The following is a 21,905-nucleotide window of genomic DNA, read 5'->3' as shown; positions in this document are numbered from 1 at the left end:
AGGAGCGTAGGAGCCCGGGCTACGCAAGTTGGTCCTGACTAGATAAGAGTGATCAGCCTCACTCATTCCTGAGTGGCATTACGTGAGCAATAAACCCCAGCCACCCCTTAGATACAAACCTGCACCGGCTCAATCCGATTCGAGACCCTTAATTACCCACTAAACCACCAGGCCCCATAATTTGGTTATATGGTTACCACCCAGTGTAGTAAAAGGTTACCTGGTGTACAGGAAATAATAATAATAATAATAATAATAATATTATTATTATTATTATTATTATTAACACTACTACTATTTATACTATATTATCATATGATACTGGAGAGAGACGCCTTCAGATGGTGGCAGTGATTCACTTGGAAGGCTCCACTGCCTGGTAATACAAACATCACTCAGATACTTCCCACGAAAGGGAGATGGTGTACTGCAAGAGATGGACACCTATAACCTGCAGTCCACTGGATTCACATTCAGATGAGCCTCGGCCTACAACAGCAACAACAACAACAACAATCTGGCAACGTATCTTTCTTTCTTTTACTTTGCTCTTGTAACCTCCAAACGATTCTATTCAGCTTGGGAAAGACTTTTAAGCTGGAAGGTTAGACGCAATTGTCTCTCAAGTGAATAAAATCGTCTGGAAATATCGAGAGAGAGAGAGAGAGTACAGCTTCCTGGTTTAACAGTCCCATTACTATTCATTTATGCTAAAAGAACAACGGTGCACAATGTATATATGGAAAAGGACGGAGGGTTCGGGGTTGTCGAGTACACAGAATTATCTACTACTTGGGTTCAGGGGTGTCGGAGTACACAAAATTATCTACTACATACGAAATACTTCTACTACTAGGTGACAGTAGTAGTAGTAGTAGTAGTAGTAATAGTAGTCGTAGTAGTAGTAGTAGTAGTAGTAGTTGCTGTTGTTGCTGTTGTTGTTTAGTAGCAGTGGTAGTATGCAACATCAACTCATGTACAAAGAGTGGCAAAGGACGGATTGTTGTACAGTACACGAGCTTAACACCTTCTCTCTAGTGGTTTATGTTTAACTGCGACGTAGGACGGAGGATACGATGGCGAGATAAGATCCTAAGATATGCTGGACTTTGGTGGAACAAGCAAACAGCCGAAGGGTCAAAATGAAGAAAGCTGAAAAAGGACTTTTTCATAAACTGGACTCACTCAGGTTGCTGATTAAGATGATGATGATGATGATGATGATGATGATGATGATGATGATGATGATGGCGTTAGACCAGGTGAATGAGAGCAACGTAATCATATTTTATTCTTGTTGGAGGAAACTTTGAAAGCTTCACTACACTCAACCCACTAATCCTACAGCATAGATTATTCACGGGTGATGCTCTCATGGCAAGCGTATCTTGTTATTGTTGTTCTTGGAGAAAATTTTGAGATTAACCTTCACATTACTCAAACCCCTCAACCTAAAGCATTCATTTACACAGAGTAAACCCTGACAGCCCCTCTCCACCACCACCACAATTTCAGTTCATTCCACCCATTTCCCACACCCATTTCATTTCATTCTTGGAGGAGATTTTGAAATAAACCTTTACTGCGGAGGATCTGTAGGGCAGGGGAAAGCCTTCTTGCTGTTCACTTATATTCTCTGACACGTAAACAGCGAAGTGGTACTTTATTTTAGTGCTCACATCCTTTTGATTCTCAGAATATCATCTCGCAACCATTGTCAGAAATCTATTTTAGACACAGCACATAATTATCAGTTTTGACATGAGATTCACACTACAACCAATATGGCACAATTGCACGTAAAAATACAGGAAACCATAGAAACACTCAATGGCTAATGGCTGAAGCAGTTGCAACCGCAGGCTCATCTGAATGTGAACCGATAGACAGCAGGACAGACTTGCTTTTCTTCCACGGTCCACCACCCTCCTTTCGGAAAACATGGAGGGGAATGAAGAACGTTTGTATAACCAGGCAGCTACACCGCCCGGTCATGCTGGTGCTCCTACATGAAGGCGGTCCTCTCTAGCACATACTCAGCGGCTAAGAATTCTACTGAACAACTTTGTAAATGACCTAGCTAGCGTGTGTCGCACTCCCAGACACGACGCGTTGCACCCCATGTTAATAATTACTGGATTAGAGTATGACAGATTGACTAGGAAAGTGTACAGCATATGAGTGAGTTGGAGGGGAAATGTAGGCGAAAGAATTACAGTGTAACGCGTGGTGTCTCGTGGGCAGGTCTGTTTTCGACCAGTATCAACCTCTTGACCACACGCCTTATGCATCTTAGTTCACATTATAAAGTGTCAGGAAAAAACCCTGCTATGACTCTACATCCTTTCCATAGCACTTCTTCCTTACTGGTAAAATATTCTAGGGTTACCCTCTTGCTGCATCTCAGGATTCAAGATGGAAAGGTGTCATTTTTAGGCGACGTATAAGTGAAAAGAATACAGTATACAGTCGGTTTACCTGAATCTGACAAAACTCCCTAATCCCTTTCAGCTCAGTTGATGGCTAGGTTTGAGACTGGAAAATTGATTTAACTGTACTCTTTTCCTCTAACTTGGCCAAAAATTGTAATCTCTCCATCTTGAATACTGAGTTGCAGCAATACATTAACACTAGAAAATGGTGCATGTCACGAAGAAGTGCTATGAAAAGGATGTAAAGCTGTAGCATTGTCTTTTTCGGTGACTGAGCTACGTGAAATAAGCTGCAAATGGACCAAAATTTGGGCCACGTTATAGTAAAATGGGTACAGTAAACAAAAACATTCATGCGTACATCATACAGCAGCTAAGGCTCATCAAATTTCATGTCTCTCCCGTCATAAGAGTGGTCCTGTTCCGTCAGATGAAAACTAACCAACTGTTGTACAATCCAGTCCTGTCTCGGGTGATCACGACTGATTTATACCGGTACTGAATCTCCTTGAGCACAATGCCACGCTGTATCCCGGTGCAACACGGGACATCTGCGTCACACGGCCCAGGGGGTAAATACTTGATAAGACACAAAGATGACCGAAATCTATACTCTGTTCACATAAACTAGGTGTATAATTGCCATCTTTGACCGAACCCTATTCATATTAACTAAGCGTAAAAATTGCTATCTCTCCATCGTGAATGCTGAGCTGTACTCTTTTCATCTTAACTACACCACGCTGTTCATCTTAGTTTGGCCCAGATTATCGTCCTTTTGCAGCTTATTTCACGTAATTCACTGGTACAAAAAGACACTGCAACAGCTCTAAATACTTTCCCTAAAGCTTCCTCGTGACTAGCATCAAACTCTAGCGTCAAAATAGTGTTACATGCACAGGATTTTAGACGAAAGAGATGGCAATTTCCGGCCAAGTTAGAATAAAAGAGTATAACCATAAAACATCCATCTCACCATCTGTAATGCCGAATTTCGAAAACAGATTAGCACTAAAATATAATGCTAGTCACGAAAAAATGACGTGGAAAAAATGTAAGGCCGTAGTAATATTTTTTTCTGCCACTGAGCTACATGATATATGCTGCAAAAGGACGAAAATATGAGCCAAGTTATGGTGAAACGACTGTGATATATAACACTCAATTCCTAACACATTAACAATAACACTGTGATATATAACACTCCACTCCTAACACAATAACACTGTGATATATAACACTCCATTCCTAACATATTAACACAATAACACTGATATATAACACTCCATTCCTAATGCACTAACACAACAACACTGTGATACATAACACCCTATTCCCAACGCACTAACACTACAACACTGTGACATAACACCCTATTCCTAACACACTAACACTACGTCTTATGGTCTAACACGACCCTGTATAAGCCTTCACGTGATGGCCTACGTAGCTGCTTGGCTCCGCTGCCTGGTTATACAAAGGACCCTCAGCGCCCTCCCTACCCCCTAAATGAAGGATGCTGGGCTGCAGGAGGAAAGAACAAATTCAGCCTGCTGTCAACTGAGTTCACGCCATTTTCAGCCTGCAATTCCAACTACTACCAATTCAGTCAGCTGTCTTTAACGTGATGGCCTTAGAAGCCGTGTACTGTGGTCTGATATGTGAGGAAATTAACAGATGTCTGCTGGTACAGTGGTTAGAACGCTCAAATTGGAGGGGCAGCCGTACAGCGCTGATCCCCAAGAAATGACTGAGGGATAGATACACAATAACAATGACAACAACAATAACAACAATTATAATAATAAGATCCCGAAGAAAGACTGAGGAACGGAAACGCTCGTTTCGTTTCGTTTATAAAAGCTCCAACACCCTTGCATGCGTCACCTAATGACGGCTCTCCACGCTGCTCTATCTCTGGAAGCCTCCCTATTCAGTCCCTGAGGTCACACTCTATGACCTCGTCCCAGGTCTTTTTCGGTCTGCCTCTCGCATCCCTACCCCCAGACGTTAATACTTCTCACTCTCAGCACCCAACTGTCATTTTCCATCCTCTACATATGCCCACACCATCTCAATCTACCTCTCCTCATCACAACACATATACACTCCAGTGACCCAGTCCCATCCTTCCTTCTAACTCTTCCATCGTAAACCTGCGCTCCCCCCCTCCCTTCCTCCCCGACCCCAAGCCTCGCATTCAAGGACGCACTGCACCTTGCTCTACACATCCACCCAATCATTGTCATTTCTGTACGTTTGAGCCTGCGAATATCCTTTTCCTTTATTGCCCTGGTCTCACTACCATACAGCATTACACTCCTAACATGCTGCATACAAAGAACCCTTAGTATGGAGGGAGAGCCCTCTCAGTGTCAGGAGAGGCAACAGTTCCCTGAACTACTTCCAACCACTCCTCACTAGCCACAGCTAGCCCCACCTCCAGCACATAACACGTCTCCCAAGTAACAAAGCTCCTCCACACACACTTCAGAGACTTACCAACAAGATCAGTAATTTCACGCCTGACCATCTCCACATGCTTTCCCCGACAAACCGCACACATGAAATCAGCACTGTCTCGCAGTCTACCTCTAATACCACTACATCTCTTATGCACCCACTTACCACAAATACTGCACAAGAAATAATAATAACAATAATAATAATAATAATAATAATAATGTAGTGGTAATAAACATGAATGAGCTGGATGGAGCACAAAGAAGGAACGTCGTGACTAAGATTACTAAAAAGACAAGTGAAGACAATAGGAAATGAGACACTGACTAGGGGTGTGTATGCACGTAAGGAGGACATGACTGATGATGAGGTAAAGGGGACAGAGTGGAGATGAAGATGGTGAGTTAGAGGAAGGACAGACTGACGGCAAAAGACAAGATGACATGAAGGCCAAGAGGACAATTTGACTGTGGCCATCCCCAAAGGGATTAAGGTGTCAGGATATAGAAATGTTGATAAACAGAGATAGACAGTCAAACAGGGATGACAGACAGCCAGACAGATAACAACAGACAAACGGACAGATAGATATACTGCAGACAGACAGACAAATAGACAGACGGACAGACAGGAACAAATACATAGAGACAGACAGGCAGACAGACAAAGATAAACTGATAAATAGATTGACAGATATATAAACAGAAAAACAGAACAAAATAAGACTATTATATATCAAGGTTGGGTCTCCTCGTTTGGACCTGTGTCTATGCCGTCTGTGTATCTATGTAACTATTGTCACACTCCAACCCCTTCCTTCCTCTTATCTGTACTGCATAATCCTCTCTCTCTCTCTCTCTCTCTCTCTCTCCCTCTCTCTCTCCACACACACACACACACACACACACACACACACACACATATATATATATATATATATATATATATATATATATATATATATATATATGTATATATATATATATAATAAAATCGCCCTCACCCCCCCCCCTCTCTCACTCTCTCGTCCCCCACCCCCCTCCCCCCAAGGTATGAGAAACGTAGATAAGGAAGGCGACACAGAATATCTTGCCAGTCCCAAGCCTCGTGTTGCCGTCAGTACCACAACTACCACCATCTGCCACCACAACTATCGCTATGGCTGTAAGTACCACACTGGATATACCACAGCACCTCTTCTTTTGTGACTTTATTGTGTGCGTTATACCTCGACATCCTCTTTATCACAACCACCACAACTACAATCACCTACAACCACTATGGCTGCAAGTATTAATAAACAGTCGTATTATATTTTAAGTAGCTTTGTAGATCTCATAACACCCCTTCTTCAGCGGTTAATTCTGTACATCATACCTCAACACCCTCTTTACCACAACTACCACAATCCACTAACACCGCTACCACAATTTACTACCACTGTTACTATAAATAGCTTTGAAGATTTCGTAGCACTTCTTAACCGACTTCTCAAAAGTCACTGGTATGTTATTGTTATAAAAATATCAATATTAAAATAGCAATAGTACGATAGTTTGTAATACACTCTTTGGCTTAGAGTATTTCCTAACAGTCTTTCCTTAGCTATTCATTCTACACGTTACACCTAAAAATCCACTTCTATCCATTTATCTACTGCCAGACACCTTAATCCCGTAAGGGGTGGCCACAAACAAATAGCCTCTATGTCGCTCCCCCGCCATTTCACTGCCCTGCTCCCAGCTCACACCCTCCTCTCTCATATACCTCTCCACTCCATCCCTTCATCTCATCCTCGGCCTCCCCCTTCCTCTCCCACCCTCCATCTCACCCACATACACTCTCCTCGACAGTCTCTCACTCTCCATCCTCTCCACATGGCCAAACCACCTCAATGTGTTTCTCCTAACGCTTCCTATCACATCCACATCCACACCACAACGCTCCTTCACTTCTTCATTTGTCAGTCTGTCTCTCCACGTGACTCCACATGCTCCTCATTTCCACTGCTCTCACTCTTGACTTCTGTCCCTCTAACAAGGTTCAAGCTTCACATCCATACATTAGAGTTGGTATCACAATTCTGTCATGCAGAAACTTTTTCACTTCCATGCTCACTTCCCTGTTTCTTATCACTGCTTTCAAGGAACCAGCAACCTTTCTTTCTTCTTGTACCCTTTCAAGCACTTCACCCTCTAAACGTCCATCCTTACTCATCATTCTACCTAAGTACTTAAACGTACTCACATTTTCCATTTCCTCCTCATCCAGCCTCACTGTATGTTCACTGACTTCACTTCTCTCGAAGACCATAGCTTTACTCTTCCCTACATTCACCTTTTGATTACGCTTATTACACATTCTCCCAAACACATCCACCAAGCCTTGCAGCTCCCCTTCGTCTTCACTTAACAACACAGTATCATCTCCAACCAACAGTACAGGGAGTTTCCAAACACAGCCCTCTCTCACTAAGGCCGCTCCAACATCCACTGCCCTACCTGGTATCTCTTTTATAACCCTACAGATTGTATCTCTTTTATAACCCCACAGATTGAACAACCATGGAGACATACCACATCCCTGTTTCAGTCCAACCTTCAAATAGAAAAATTCACTCAGTTCACCATCCACACGCACTGCAGCCTTAGCACCCTCATACATACTCTTCGAGGCATTCAAAAACTTCCCATCTACTCCATATATTCTTAATACTAGTCCTTGTCTATCCACCCTGTCATACTGTACAGTATGTTTTCCCCAAATCCATGAATGCCGCATACAACTTCCTTCTCTTCTCTAGAAACTTTTCCACTAAAGATCTAAGAATGAATATCTGATCTACACAACCTCTTCCCTTTCTAAAACCTCCCTATTCTTCTCCAACTACTTCCTCTGTTATTTCAACAGCTCTGTCAATAAATATCCTACCATATACTTTTCCTATTACACTAAGAAGACTTGTATGTTATTAATGCAACCAATAATCAACATACACGATAATGATTAGGTACATTTAAAGCAGACTTATCGTTCACTAATTTTGTCGGAACACGTACCGTATTGTTTTAATCTTGCTACCTATACTCATTTCACTCAAACTTGGCGCAAACCTACCATCTCCCCAGCTTGAAAGCTGTGGTGTAACATTAAATTAATATTTAGAATATGATGGCAGTCACGAAGATGTGCTACGAGAAGTATGTAGGGACGTAGCTTTTTTTCTTTTCTTTTTCTTTTTTTCTTTTTTTGTCACCGAACTACGGAAATAAGCTACTAAAGAACAAGAAAAAAAATCCAGGTTATGATGAACTAGAACATCCCTGCTGTTTGCTGCCAGACTTTCGGGGAACAAGGCTGTCCCAGACCTACACTAACAAAAATGACAACACATACGATTTAAACAAACACTGATAAAGCTCTATGTGACTCTACCACATTTCACGCGGCTTGGTTCCCCCACCCCCCCAAAATAAAAAAAGCCAACACAAAGGGCATGAAAAGGAGTTTCTGGGGATCTTCTACGGTATCCTAAGAAAACACTTGTAATTGTCCTGGAGGCTCTAAGGAGCTGCAAATGGCTAATTTCAAATCGGTCCCGCTGCAAAACCAGTCAGTCAGTTACTCATTGACTTTTTTTTTCCAGGTTCGCCCCTGGGACGGTCCGGCAAAAAACTTAGACATACAATTTTATACAATTTAAGGGAGACCCCGTGTAGTAAAGTGTTTCTGTGTTCGCCACCACAACTACCATTACTATCACTATCGGCACCACCACCACATCACAACTACCACTACTATCACCATCGCCACCACCACAACTGCCACTACTGTCACTACCGCCACCACCACCGCAACTACCTGCCACAACCACCACAACTACCACCCTCACCAGCAGCTGTGATGGCTCAATTTGTTCAGCAGGTGTCTGGGGATACACTCGACACACCTGAGATCAAGCTGGACCTCATTAGGTCTACCTGCTGTATTTGCTTGCATTCTCTTCTTTCTGCCAAACACTTCAGTCTGGTGTCATTTCTACACTTCATCAATTCGCGTCAAACATGGTACAGTTATTTTTCCTTGGGAAAATGCCCTCAAACACCCTTTGGGTCACAAATGCTATATCATCATGGGTCCTCAGCCGTTATATACAGATCGAGTTCCTGGTAGCCTTATGGGTGAAATGTGAAGATCATTTTTCGCCATAAGATCACCCGTAACTGAAGCTCCGTAACAGCTAAGAACTGGATCCATGCTAACAGAGCATTTCTTACTCACAATTAGTCCAAGAATAACTTCCTTGAGTTTGACACATGCTTCACTGGGCACCCTGTACACACACACACACACACACACACATACACACACACACACAGATATGGATATAGACAGATTCCCCCCATCTTCAGTACGCGATGGAAAAGACATCAAGAGGTAATAAGGATGAAGGTGAAGTCCTAAAACACTAGAGTTGTCCCGACCATGAAATGGATACTTATTTTCCACCATCTACACATTCATCTTTACTCCACTTTCAGGATGCGATGGAGAGAAAGACAGGAGGAGGAGGAGGAGGAGGCAAGGAAGGAGGAAAAGTTGTTCTGATCGACCCGTCGCTGGTGTTCAGGCCGGAGGAGGCAATCAAGAAATCCGGCTGGAACTTTCGTAACTTTGAGACCGATTTGACCAACCAGTGGATGGACACGGTAAAGCAGACCTACCTCAACATGCACACCCATCAATGCGTGGAATATGTGCAGAAGAAGGTAATTAAATGAATGCCTGGCGAGAACAAAAGAGTTATTTAATAGTTACTAAAGAAGGACCATTCACATTTTAAGTCCGAAGCTCCCCCTAGAATAATATGCACAACCTCTACTGTGTGTGTGTGTGTGTGTGTGTGTGTGTGTGTGTGTGTGTGTGTGTGTGTGTGTGTGTGTGTGTGTGTGTGTGTGTGTGTGTGTGTGTTGTACGTACAGAAAAAGGTGGGCAGAGGAATACCTTTAGTGTACGGATCTCTACCTTCTCCTCTCTTCCACCTCCTTTCCCACCCTTCCCCCTCTCTCCTGTCTTTCTTTCCCATCTGCTCACTTTCCATTCACTCTGCTCTCTCTCTCTCTCTCTCTTCCCTCCTGTCTTTTCCTCTCTTCTCTCTCCCTCCCTCAACTCTCTTTTCTTCTCTTTCCCTCTCCATCCATTTCCCTCTCTTTCCCTCCTTCACTAATCCCCACTCACTGTTCCCCCTTCCCCCACAGCACAAGGAATGGGGCCAGTTCAACAAGTTCAAATCTACCATCATGGAAGCATTGGTAAAGCTGAACGACCTTGTGGATGAAAGTGATCCCGATGTTCAAGTACCAAATATCATCCACGCCTTCCAAACGGCCGAAAGACTGCGAGAGGCACACCCAGAGAAGGAATGGCTGCATCTTACTGGCCTTATCCACGACTTAGGCAAGGTACGATTATGTTTTGTGACGCCTGGTGGTCAAGTGAGTTAAAGTGCTCCAGTTGGATGAGGCCCACAAGGGTTTACAGCTGAGGCATGGTTGGGGGTGCACTGGTCACATAATTTCACTCTGTGGCAAAACAGGTTGGGCACTCTTGCCTTAAATGTCAGGAATGAGTAGCCTACCCACATGCCCCTACACTCGTGATGAGGGTAAAATTATTGGATGATGAACAGTGCATGAATGAATGTAACATAACGTTTAAGCACGAAAAAATATCAAACACACACTCAGACTGTTCCTTGTTTCGGCCTGGGATCCAATTCACATCTTAGGACAGCAAACAACTTCTCTGTTCCCATGATCGCCATCACTATAGCGTTCCACGGGACGCCGCACTTGTCTGCTGCTGGGGACATCAGCAGCAGCAGCATCACCATCATATCCGATCTTTTGCCCTCTCATGAGAACCCCCAAATTGGAAATGGTCATGACAAACACCTTCAGTCTACTTTATCCTGACATATCCCTCTCTCACTGTCAGACACCTCTCTCCCTCTTCCTTCTCTCTCACCCATATAGCTACACAGTTCAAAGAATTAAACTATTTCCTGCCACAGCCTGGAATCAAAGTCTAGTCTTTTCATATCGCAAACAACGTCTCAAACGGTTCCAAACAACTTCCCTAACCATTCGACCATCGCCTCTATTCCAGGTGATGGCATTCTACGGAGAGCCCCAGTGGTCTACAGTTGGAGACACCTTTGTGGTTGGGTGTGCATTCCCATCATCCATCGTCTACCGTGACTCTACTTTCCACAACAATCCAGACCTTAAAAACCCCAAGTTCAAGTAAGGCTGGGAAAGGAAGAGATAAAAATGAATATGAAGACCTAGACTGATAGAGACAAACAGACGGACAGATGGATGGAGAAACAGACAGATTATCAGATATACAGCATTTCCAACAACCCAGACCTCAATAACCTCTAGTTCAAATATGGCATGAAGGCTGTTAGTCTGGTATACTGTATAGTTATATAATATGTAGATAAATAGATACACTAGAGAGAGAGAGAGAGAGAGAGAGAGAGAGAGAGAAATACCAATTGACAGTTTATGAACAGGTATATACCCCTAGACAAGTGCTCTGGGACTGAACCTGCGTCCACTCAAACAGCATACCACTTCCTTAACACCCAGCTCTCCTACTTCCAGCACTAAGTATGGATACTTCCCTAACATCCAGCTCTCGTACTTCCAGCACCAAGCATGGAATGTATGAACCCAACTGCGGTCTGAGGAATGTGTTCATCTCCTGGGGTCACGACGAGTACATGTATCAAGTCTTGAAGCACAACAAATGTACACTGCCAGAGGAGGCTATGTACATCATCAGGTTAGCATGATACAAGGTGGTGGTGACCAGATGCCTAGTGATCTAGTGGGGGACACTCCAACAGGTTTTGGCTCAAAAAGGGTTTAAGTCCATTATCACACATCATTCAGCCTACAGAATCCTAGTCCCACCTCAAAGGCGTAACTGTCTGCAAATATTTTTTGGTATTTTTCTTTACAAATGCACTTCATAATCTATCCATATGTCTATCCATCCTCCAGTCCTTTTTTGCTTCATCAGGAGAGTATGGGCCAGGGGTTAGACTACTCAATCCTTACATTTAATGTGAAGGTGACCAACCTCACTCGCCTCTGTTTGCATTATCTATCTATCTATCTATTGCCAGACGCCTCAATCCCGTTCGGGGTGGCCACAAACAAATCGCCTCCACGTTGTCCTGTCCCCCGCCATTTCACTGCCCCGCTCCCAACTCACACCCCCCTCTCTCATATACCTCTCCACCCCATCCCTCCATCTCATCCTCGGCCTCCCCCTCCCTCTTCCCCTCTCCACCTCACTCACATACACACTCTTCGTCAGTCTTTCACCCTCCACATGGCCAAACCACCTCAGTGTATTCCTCCTAACGTTTCCTATCACATCCACATCCACACCACAACGCTCCTTTATATCCACATTTGTCAGCCTGTCTCTCCATGTAACTCCACAGGCTCCTCTTAAATAACTCATTTCCACTGCTCTCACTCTTGACTTGTGTCCTTCCAGCAACGTTCAAGCTTCACTTCCATTCGTTAGAGTTGGTATCACAATACTGTCATGTAGTAACTTTTTCACATCCATGCTCACTTCCCTGCTTCTTATCACTGCTTTCAAGGAACCAGCAACCTTTCTTCACTGCTGTACCCTTTCAAGCACTTCACCCTCCAAACCTCCATCCTTACTCATCACACTACCCAAGTACTTAAACGTACTCACATTTTCCAATTCCTCACCATCCAACCTCGCTGTACATTCACTGACTTCACCTCTCTCAAAGACCATCACTTTACTCTTCCCTACATTCACCTTTGCATAATGTGAGAAATAAACCCCAACCATCTCTTCAGAGTAAATCTTTAGAGGCTACATCTGACAGGAGTGTCTTGACCCACTGGACTATCAGGCATTACCTGGTTACCATCCAACATAGTAAATGGTTTCCTGGGTTGCAAGAAACAATTTGCTTTGTCACTGTGTAGAGCTGTGTAGAGTTACTCAAGGGTAGCACAATATCAAGTGAGTGGATGATGACTGTCCGCATCCACCACAGCACTTCCCATACACTTGCCAAGAAGAGTCAGTCCAACAACTTTCAAGTTAAAAAAAAAAAGGGGGATGCCAAACTCTTATCATGCACTACTTAGACAATTCTTCCAATTAGCTTGATCCCTTGTCAGTTCCACAGCCTCACTACCCTCCATACATCTCTTCCTCACGCACACATTTACCATATCTGTCCACCTTCTTCTTGGCCTATCACATCTCCAACCTTCAGCCTCACTCACATATACTCTTTTCAACACACTATCTTGTGAAGGAAAAGGATGTCTTCAAGTAGTAACACTTAGTTATACACGTGTTCCTCAACTACTTTCCTATCTCCTGAGATAAGGATGATGGACTTTGGTTAGATGGGTAACTTAAGCTTACAGTCCACTTCGTTCACATTTCTGATAAGTCTAGGACCATAAGAATTACCACACTTTATACATCTACTTTTTTACATATGATCATACCATATAAGCACTCTCTCTCTCTCTCTCTCCAACCCTGCTATCAGCTGACTTGCTTACTCCACATCTTTCACAAATCACATTATTCTTTATTCACTCTCTACATTTCACCCACATTCTTCAAAAATCCCATTTCCACTGCACTTACTCCTGAGTCCTACTCTCCAGATTCAGTTACATGCCTCAGTTCCCATGTGTAATGGGAACATCTCAGTCTGCCTTATCAGTGTCCAACTGTCATCACTTTGTACTTCCAATATTTTCAGACTTTTATGTGTGGATTTTTTTTTATGCTTACTGATTGCACAGTCAATTAGTTATTCCACAAAGCAGCCAAAATATCTTTGCTACACACATCACCAGACTGAGCAATCCCCAAAACTCATGTTTCAAATTTCTCTCACTCATTCTCAGGTTCCACTCCTTCTACCCATGGCACACTGGTAAGGACTACATGCACCTCTGTGACAATCGTGACTTGGAGATGTTGCCATGGATCAGAGAGTTCAAGTGAGTTGTCTTAATTCATAATTCAGCTCATCCACCTTAAGTATATTCTTTTCAATTTACCTTGACCTAAAAGTGCAATCTCTCCGTCTGAAATGCTGAACTTTAGTGGTTCTATTAGTTGTAGCAAAAGTTTCATCTGAAATATTAACATAGTGGACTGCAGGGCAAAGCTGCCCCCCAGTAGTCCACCATCCTCTTTTGGGGGACATGGAGGAAGTCGAGGGACATTTACACAACTGGGCAGCCACCATATGAAGCCATCCTCTTCTACAGTATGATTACATATCCTGCTGGGTTGTAACAACAGATTATCACCAGAATATGGTGCTATAGTTCTTTCACCACAGCTTGGCCAAGATTTTTGTCCTTTTGCTATTTGAGTTACCTCAAAGACAGAATAAGATAATACTATGGCTCTATATCCAACTACCCATCATCCAATCCTACGTTGCCCCATGAGGAGCATAGGAGCCCAGGGCTAGGCAAGTTGAGTCCTCACTTTTAAGAGTGACCAGCCTCACTCATCCCTGAGTGCCATTATGTGAGCAATAAACCCCAACCACACCTTGGATATAAACCTTCACTGGCTCAATCCGACTGGAACGCCACAATTACCCACTAAACCACCAGGAGCCATAATTTGGTTATGTGGTTACCACCCAGCATAGTAAATGGTTTCCTGGTGTACAGGAAACCATTCAGCTTGCCACTCAGTGCAACCACCCATAGGAAGAAGGAACAAAGGCACTCTTTCATGATCAGCACTGTAAACTATTGTACTGTTAATCTCTTGTTGCAACTGAGTATTCAAGACTCAGTATGCAAGACGGAAAGATGGCAGTTCTAGGTCAAGTTAGAGTATAATGGGTACAGTTCATCCACAACAGTCACAGGATCCTAAACTCACTGTCAGCTGAAATCATCTGGCATTCTCTGGGGTAGAATACTACCATTGCCCTGAATTAATGGTAACAGTAGTAACACCCTCAGACACCTACAACTCATTCGTAGCTGAATAAAGTTGTCTGGCATTAACTGGAACAGTATGCTAGACTTGCTCCAACCATGAAATGATTAACTTGGCTAAAAATTTCCATCTCTCCACATACAGTGTCAAGTATAAAAAGAGATTAACTCTATCCCTCCAGCCATCCAAAAATGTGTGGAATCTGAATTTGGCACTCTTGTGTAGTCCTACTGGAAAGGACAATTTTGCAGGCTTCCAGTCTTTAATTCTTTCTTTTTTGCATTATGAAAAAAAAAAAAAATACTCTATATACTTTGACTTCATGATGACAATGACTGACAATGATGATGAATAACTGATTTATCAACTGTCTGACTGACTGACTGCTTGATGATGACAATTTCATTCACTGTATAAACTATCTAAATATTACCAGATATATAAGTGTAGTCAACAGCTCCCCGTGCTTCTTCTGAACCCAGTGCATTTGACTCCATATCCATACGTTTGACTAACCTTAACCTCACCCACAGCACAGAAATTAACATTTTGGGTGATTCTAATATACATCATGTAGATTGGTTATTGCATTCTGCCAGGACTGACGATACTGGTCTTGAATGCGAGCTGTTTGCAGAATCGGTTAATCTCACGCAGTTGGTAAGGCAACCAACCAGAATACCAGATAATCCTGACCAAAACGCCTATCTCTTGGATCTATTCCTGACAAATAATCCAGATCAATACAGGCTATAAGTACAGCATGCTCTCATGTAAAGCGCGAATATTGTCCCCGGAAGGTCCCGCTTTATGAGATTTTTGCATTACAGGGCCAGCCCCAAGTTCACCTTTTGGGGCAATTTTTCGAGATTTTTCCTAGGACATTTACCTACCTAATAATGACTACATTACATTCTGTACAAACACTGGAGAATTCCTTACCTTGAACTGAAGGGGTTGTGAGCTTCCTGGGGGGAGGGGGAATGGGGTTCCAGGGCTGGGCAGGCAGCACAGTCCTCTCGCCGTGCCGGTTCCGTGGAGTCCTCATCTGAGGAAGAAGATAAATCCTGTACATCCACAGTCCTCTGCTGCAACTTTTCTGCCTCCTGCGCAACCCCTCAAAGTCAAGGGAACCCACAGACATAGGATCTTCCTCTGGCTCTTGTTGTTCTGGCATCCGTTGAGGACAAAAGTATCGGGTGAATAGAGTCTGGTGACATTGTATTTTCTCTTGCCTTAGGTCTTCATATGGTCCCATTGCATGCAACATAGTGTTCTGCATATCAGCCTTCTGAAAGTCATCCACTTCATAAACCACAATGGCTTCCTTAAGCACCTCAGCAACAGCCAAGATGTTATTTATGCAACCCATGGTCATTACTGGTGCTGTAGTTCGTGCCTCAGCCTGATCCCCCTGCTCCTCTGCCTCACAACGTTCCCTGTCAAGCTCTTCAATGCATTGCATGGCGTCCTCTGGCGTCGTGTTGTCCTCCACAACCTCGATCAAATCCTCCTCTTGCACCACCTCACAGCCTGGCATGGCTCTGCACGCTCACACTGCTTCCTGCCGCACAGCCTGTAATGACTGCACCTCACCGCCTCTAGCGGCACACAACTCAGGTGCCAGCTTGTGCCAGGTGTGATTTATCATTGCCACAGACACCCAATCCCATGCCTTAAGAATGCTTGTGACAACATTCCTCATATTGTACTTTTTCTAAAAAGCGGCCATAGTTAAAAGGCGATGCTGTGAAGGGTCAGGCTGGGGCACATGAGAAGAACAGGACAATGGTTCAGCTGGATCAGGCTGAGGTGAGCAGGAGGGAGCTGGCTGGGGATCTACTGGGTCATCCAAAACCTCCTCATCAGACGCCTCTAAATCCTTGTCACCATCAAGCACTTCCTCCTGGAGATGTTCCTCCTCACAATGGTCTGTGGGCTTTCTCAGATATTCAAACATGATCATCTCATAATGGTACTTCAAAGAAGCTATCACTTCCTAGTCTAGGGGTTGCAAGAGGGAAGTCGTGTTAGGTGGCAAAAATACTACCTTAACACTTTCATGCAAATCCTTCAAGTAGGCTGGGTGCCCTGGTGCATTGTCAAGTACCAACAGTATTTTAAATGGCATGCCCTACTCTTCACACCTTCTCCTTGCACCAGGAATAAAATATTTCTTGTACCACCTATTCAACATATCCCTAGTCATCCACCCTGTCTTTGATTTCTCCCAATAAACCCCAGACTCATGTTTTAACTGCTTAAAGCACCTAGGCTTTTTTCCTTTACTTACAATTAATGGATTCATAGCCTGCAACACTGCAGGACAAGAGTAGAGTGATGTTTACCTTATCAACTTTCCTACCCCTGCCTTGCTTGTGTTCTTTCGAGACATATGTAGTCCTTGGCATCCTCTTGCAACGGAGACTCATTTCATCTATGTTATAAATTTGCTCAGCAGTGTAACCCCCATCGTTGATGATTCCGTTTAGGACATCCACAAACGTCTCTGCTGCTCCAGCATCTGCTGACACTCGTTCTCCTGCCACCTGCACTCAATTCCTTCCTTTTCTGAAACTTGGCAAGCCAACCACTCAAGGCCTTAAATCTGCCTGGGGGTTGGGACAGCTTACGGCAAGCTACAGCATACGGGTGGCAGATTGTCCTCCGTATGTTGATGAAGTCGATTGGAACTCCTTCCCTCTCCTTTCGGTTCAAGTACATGACCAGGAACCTCTCCATCATAACAAGCATTGGGTCAGACACTCGAATCCTCTGGTCTATTGGAGATCCCCTGTAGGCCCACACAGCCTTCATAATGGCGTCCTTATTTTCCAGGATCGTAAGAATAGACTCACTGACTGATACACCTTGGCGATGGCACAGTTATGTTCTCCTCTCTCCTTTCACTTCATGACATCAAGCTTCTGCTCCTGAGTCAGGCTCTTTTGACGTCTCGCTGGGTCACAATGCAGCGGCATGGTCAGGCTGGATCAAGTGGAAAAAAAAAAAAAAAAAGAGCAAAGATAACCCACAGCACACATGGAGCCAGAGCGTGGGAAGAGGGTAGGCTCAAGTGGGGCAGGAATGCTCAGATGACCGTGACAACACCCCGCGCAGACACGTGACAGCCATACCCATCATTGACCAATGCAATCCACACTATGACTATCGCTACTCGCGTTATGACCAATTTTTTCACGTAATGACTGTTTAAACAATAATTTGGGGCCTCAGGCCGCATAATCCCAAACATTGCAGCATAGTACAATTTTCAAAAAAATGGGCAGATGTTTTAACTCGCGTTATACCTGTCATTTTCGCGTTTTGACCATTTCCCTGCCTCAAACACTGCCATTTGTGTTACAAGAGGTTCACGCACTCAGATCACACGTTAAGTGAGAGCTGACTGTACTGTCACCACTTGGCTCCTCCGACCACAATCTTATCAAAGCCTCATTAGTCAGTTCCCCCAAACCTCCCTGTTCTGAACCTTTCTGGGTGACCCGATGGCACTTTGGTAGGACAGACTGCGATGGATTCAGAAATTATCTTGCTGACACTCCATGGCAGTCTTTCTTCTCTAATGACATCAATTCTACCCAGTCCCACATTAATGACTTAATACAAGCTAGTATGGAATGACTGCATACATATATATATATATATATATATATATATATATATGATGATGATTATGATAACTGCTTGACTGAATGATTCACTGATTAATTAACTGACTGACTGACTAAACGACTGACATGATTATGTTGATGACTGACACTGACAACAATGATGATAATGGTGATGATGATGATGATGATGATGATGATGATGATGATGATAATGGTGATGATGATAATGACAATGAAGATGATAATGCTGAAGCTTAATTACAACTTACACAAACCTCTTTCTCTCTCCCTGCAGCAAATTTGACCTATACACCAAGAAGGAGAAGGTTCCCGACATCGAGTCCCTTATGCCCTACTACCAGTCACTCATTGACAAGTACTGCCCTGGTGTACTTAGCTGGTAATGCCTCTGTGTGGTTAAGAACAAAAATTCATGGTTTGACCACACCTTTGCCATCACTCCTTTATCCTCTTTTGTGCTGGAGACGCCTTCACGTGGTACGTGTAGCACCGATATGACCAGACAGTTGAGCAGCCTGGTTATTCAAATGTCCCTCAGTTCCCTACCTGTTCCTTCAATGGAGGATGAACTGTAGGAGGAACAATAACAAAAAACAAAAAGAGGGAGACTGATGATGAGGCAGAGGGATGGGATGAAGTACAATATATGGATGAATGATGTGAAATGGAGGGAGAAAAGTATAATGGCAGAGGACAGGGTGATGTGGAGATGACTTGTTTGTAGCCACCCCTCTTTAAAATTAAGGTGTCTGGCTATATAGAGAGATAAACAGATATCTTTTGAAGGTTAGTAAATAAAATGATGGGGTAAAGGTACAAACTGTTTGCAATTGTAATAATTGAGAATGTATCTGTATATTTATAAGGTAATTAAGAATGCATTTTAAACCTATGCTACGATGATTATCCAACCAATTATTGCCCAAGCAAAGAGTGTACCAGGCTAGAGCTAGGCACCTCACTGTAGACATTTGAGGCAAGAGTGACCAGCTACTTGCTTCCTCTCCCCTCTAGTGGCATTAGGTGAGCAATATACCACAACAATCACCCAGAATTAGGTGCTACTAGGCCATATCTCCATCTCTCCTCTTAATTTTCTTTCTCTGTTCTCCACCTTCTACCTCTCTTCTCCATCTTCTGTCTCTTCCCTCTATCATGTCTTTCATTTCCATCCTCTACCTCTCCTCTCAGTCTTATCTCTACTCCATTTCTTATCTCTCTTCTATATCATCTGTCTCTTCTCCATGTTCTATCTCTCTTCACCAGCCTCCATATTTTATATATACAGTATATACAGTAATCCCTCCAATATCCGACGTAATACAGCCATAGGCAAGTCCGGATAGTGGTCCTGTCCGGATATTGGGCCCCAGCTTAGGGACTTGTACTTATGGACCCTAACTCAGAGAAACACCTATACAACTCCCTCTGGACATGCATAGCACCTATTTAAGACCCAAATCACACCAATATGGCACATAAAACTGAAATAAATGCAAAAGAAGCATAAAATGAGGGTTTTGAGGTAGGTTCATACAATATTCAACATTCTGGGTACTTACAAGTGCCTGGCTCCTGGACTGGTACTTATGAACCCTAACCTAGCCTAACTCAGAAAAACACCTTCCTACTGCACATGTATAGCTCCTAACACCCTATTCACACCAATAAAGACATTAAAGAGTGAAATGAAGTGGATGACTCCGTCACTGATGCCTGTTCAGTATGCAACATAGCACCCTATACTATTAAGCACATTATGCATGACTGCACTGCACACAATCACCTGCACCAACAACACAACGTACACTCCTTGACAGCTCTGTGGGAAAGCCCGGTCTAGGCCATGGCCTTTCCTTAGGGACTCGGTGCTGTTCGGCCAGACTGCCCAGGGAACAACTGCTACTACTACAATAAGGGGCTCAACAATGACCCTTGATGCACAACAACATTCATGGAAAACTCATCACCCATATCTCCATTCACTCTTACTTGGGGGCAAGCACCTACACTTGGAGATGGCAAGAATAAAGTATATAAAGCATACTTGAAGACAGTGAGAGTAAAGTGTACCTGGGGACAGCAAAAACAGAGTAAACAAATCAATCACTGGGGGGACAGAGCTAAATAAGAAACTGATTTTACAAACACTTTCCTTCTCTCTTATGCAAAAAATATACAATAAGTGGCAAAGTACAGAATTTGAATGATTTACAGTCAAATTAATTATCTAAAATTTATGCACTAAATAAATTTTAAGAAATAAATTAATTATTACATTTAAAAAATTACTACACTGTATAATGGGCAACTGAATAGCTGAAATTAATGTAGTAATTGTTAAAAAAAAAAAAAAAATCTACATCAGAAAAGAGAGTAATTGATATTTTTAAAAAGGATTATACTTAGAAATTACTGTACACAATAGTCGAGTCTTGCTATACGACAGGGTTTTATCAAGTGAAAACCTATTGCCTAACACTAAACTGAATAGTGACCGATATAACATCGGTTCAATGGGGTTAAGGAGGGTGTCCCAGGCCGTGAAACCTAAAAACAACTTAACCTTTGAGACTGCCTTTGGCTCCTCTCATTAGCACCACACTTTCCATTAGGGGCTGCATGCTTCCCTGACACAATTTCCAAATCAAAAGTTTCAGTATTTCACACAGAACAGTTATCACCACCACCACCACTTGATATCACACACAGCACTACATGCCATGCACTTGCATTGTTATCTGGCAATAGCAATGGTGTTTCAATGGTCTTTCATGCTCAAAATGGAACAAACGGCAGACGATCACGGCAAATGTAAACAATGGCTCAGACAGCTGGCTCTTGACTGGCGTACATCATCGCATCCACACGAGATTCTCTGGGGTGGCCATTGTAGTGAAATCATGACCAATTTTTATCATTTTTCCAGGAAATGGCATAATATTTGAATTATCAAATAGTGAAGTCATTTAACAAGACCTGGCTGTACATGAACTTTATCACAACAAATTACTGCATATTAGAAAATTAAGAAAAAAAGTACTGTATTTATATACTATATAAAAAAGGAAAATTCTTGCACTTACTGACATAAAAATATACTGTAAGGATGTGCTATATAAAAAGCAGATTTTATGACACCAAAAATGTCCCTGCTCACAAGAGAGAGAGAGAGAGAGAGAGAGAGAGAGAGAGAAACTGCATCTGAATATTCTGACAGAAATTTTCCGAATGGATATCCCCCGCAGAAAATACTGGATACTAGATAAATATCCACAAAAAATAAATTACT

The 21,905-nt window shown here is 43.0% G+C and overlaps 1 protein-coding gene across 1 annotated transcript in view; it reads left to right on the top strand.

Annotated features, from left to right (window-relative positions):
• The window catches only part of LOC145410192 (inositol oxygenase-like), a 28,475-nt gene extending 9,479 nt beyond the window's left edge, over nt 1-18,996 (top strand). Inside the window, exons 3-8 of the mRNA XM_080280391.1 lie at nt 9,437-9,664; nt 10,154-10,357; nt 11,064-11,200; nt 11,613-11,747; nt 13,895-13,990; nt 18,888-18,996. Of these exons, the coding sequence (XP_080136517.1) occupies nt 9,437-9,664; nt 10,154-10,357; nt 11,064-11,200; nt 11,613-11,747; nt 13,895-13,990; nt 18,888-18,996 (909 nt within the window). The remainder of the gene's footprint in view (nt 1-9,436; nt 9,665-10,153; nt 10,358-11,063; nt 11,201-11,612; nt 11,748-13,894; nt 13,991-18,887) is intronic.
• Nucleotides 18,997-21,905: the final 2,909 nt, after the last annotated feature.

Source organism: Coenobita brevimanus, chromosome 84 (genome assembly GCF_032717465.1).
Source record: "Coenobita brevimanus isolate Jiangsu-jjx chromosome 84, ASM3271746v2, whole genome shotgun sequence".
Classification (NCBI taxonomy): domain Eukaryota; kingdom Metazoa; phylum Arthropoda; class Malacostraca; order Decapoda; family Coenobitidae; genus Coenobita; species Coenobita brevimanus.
This window is presented reverse-complemented; position numbering and strand designations above follow the sequence as displayed.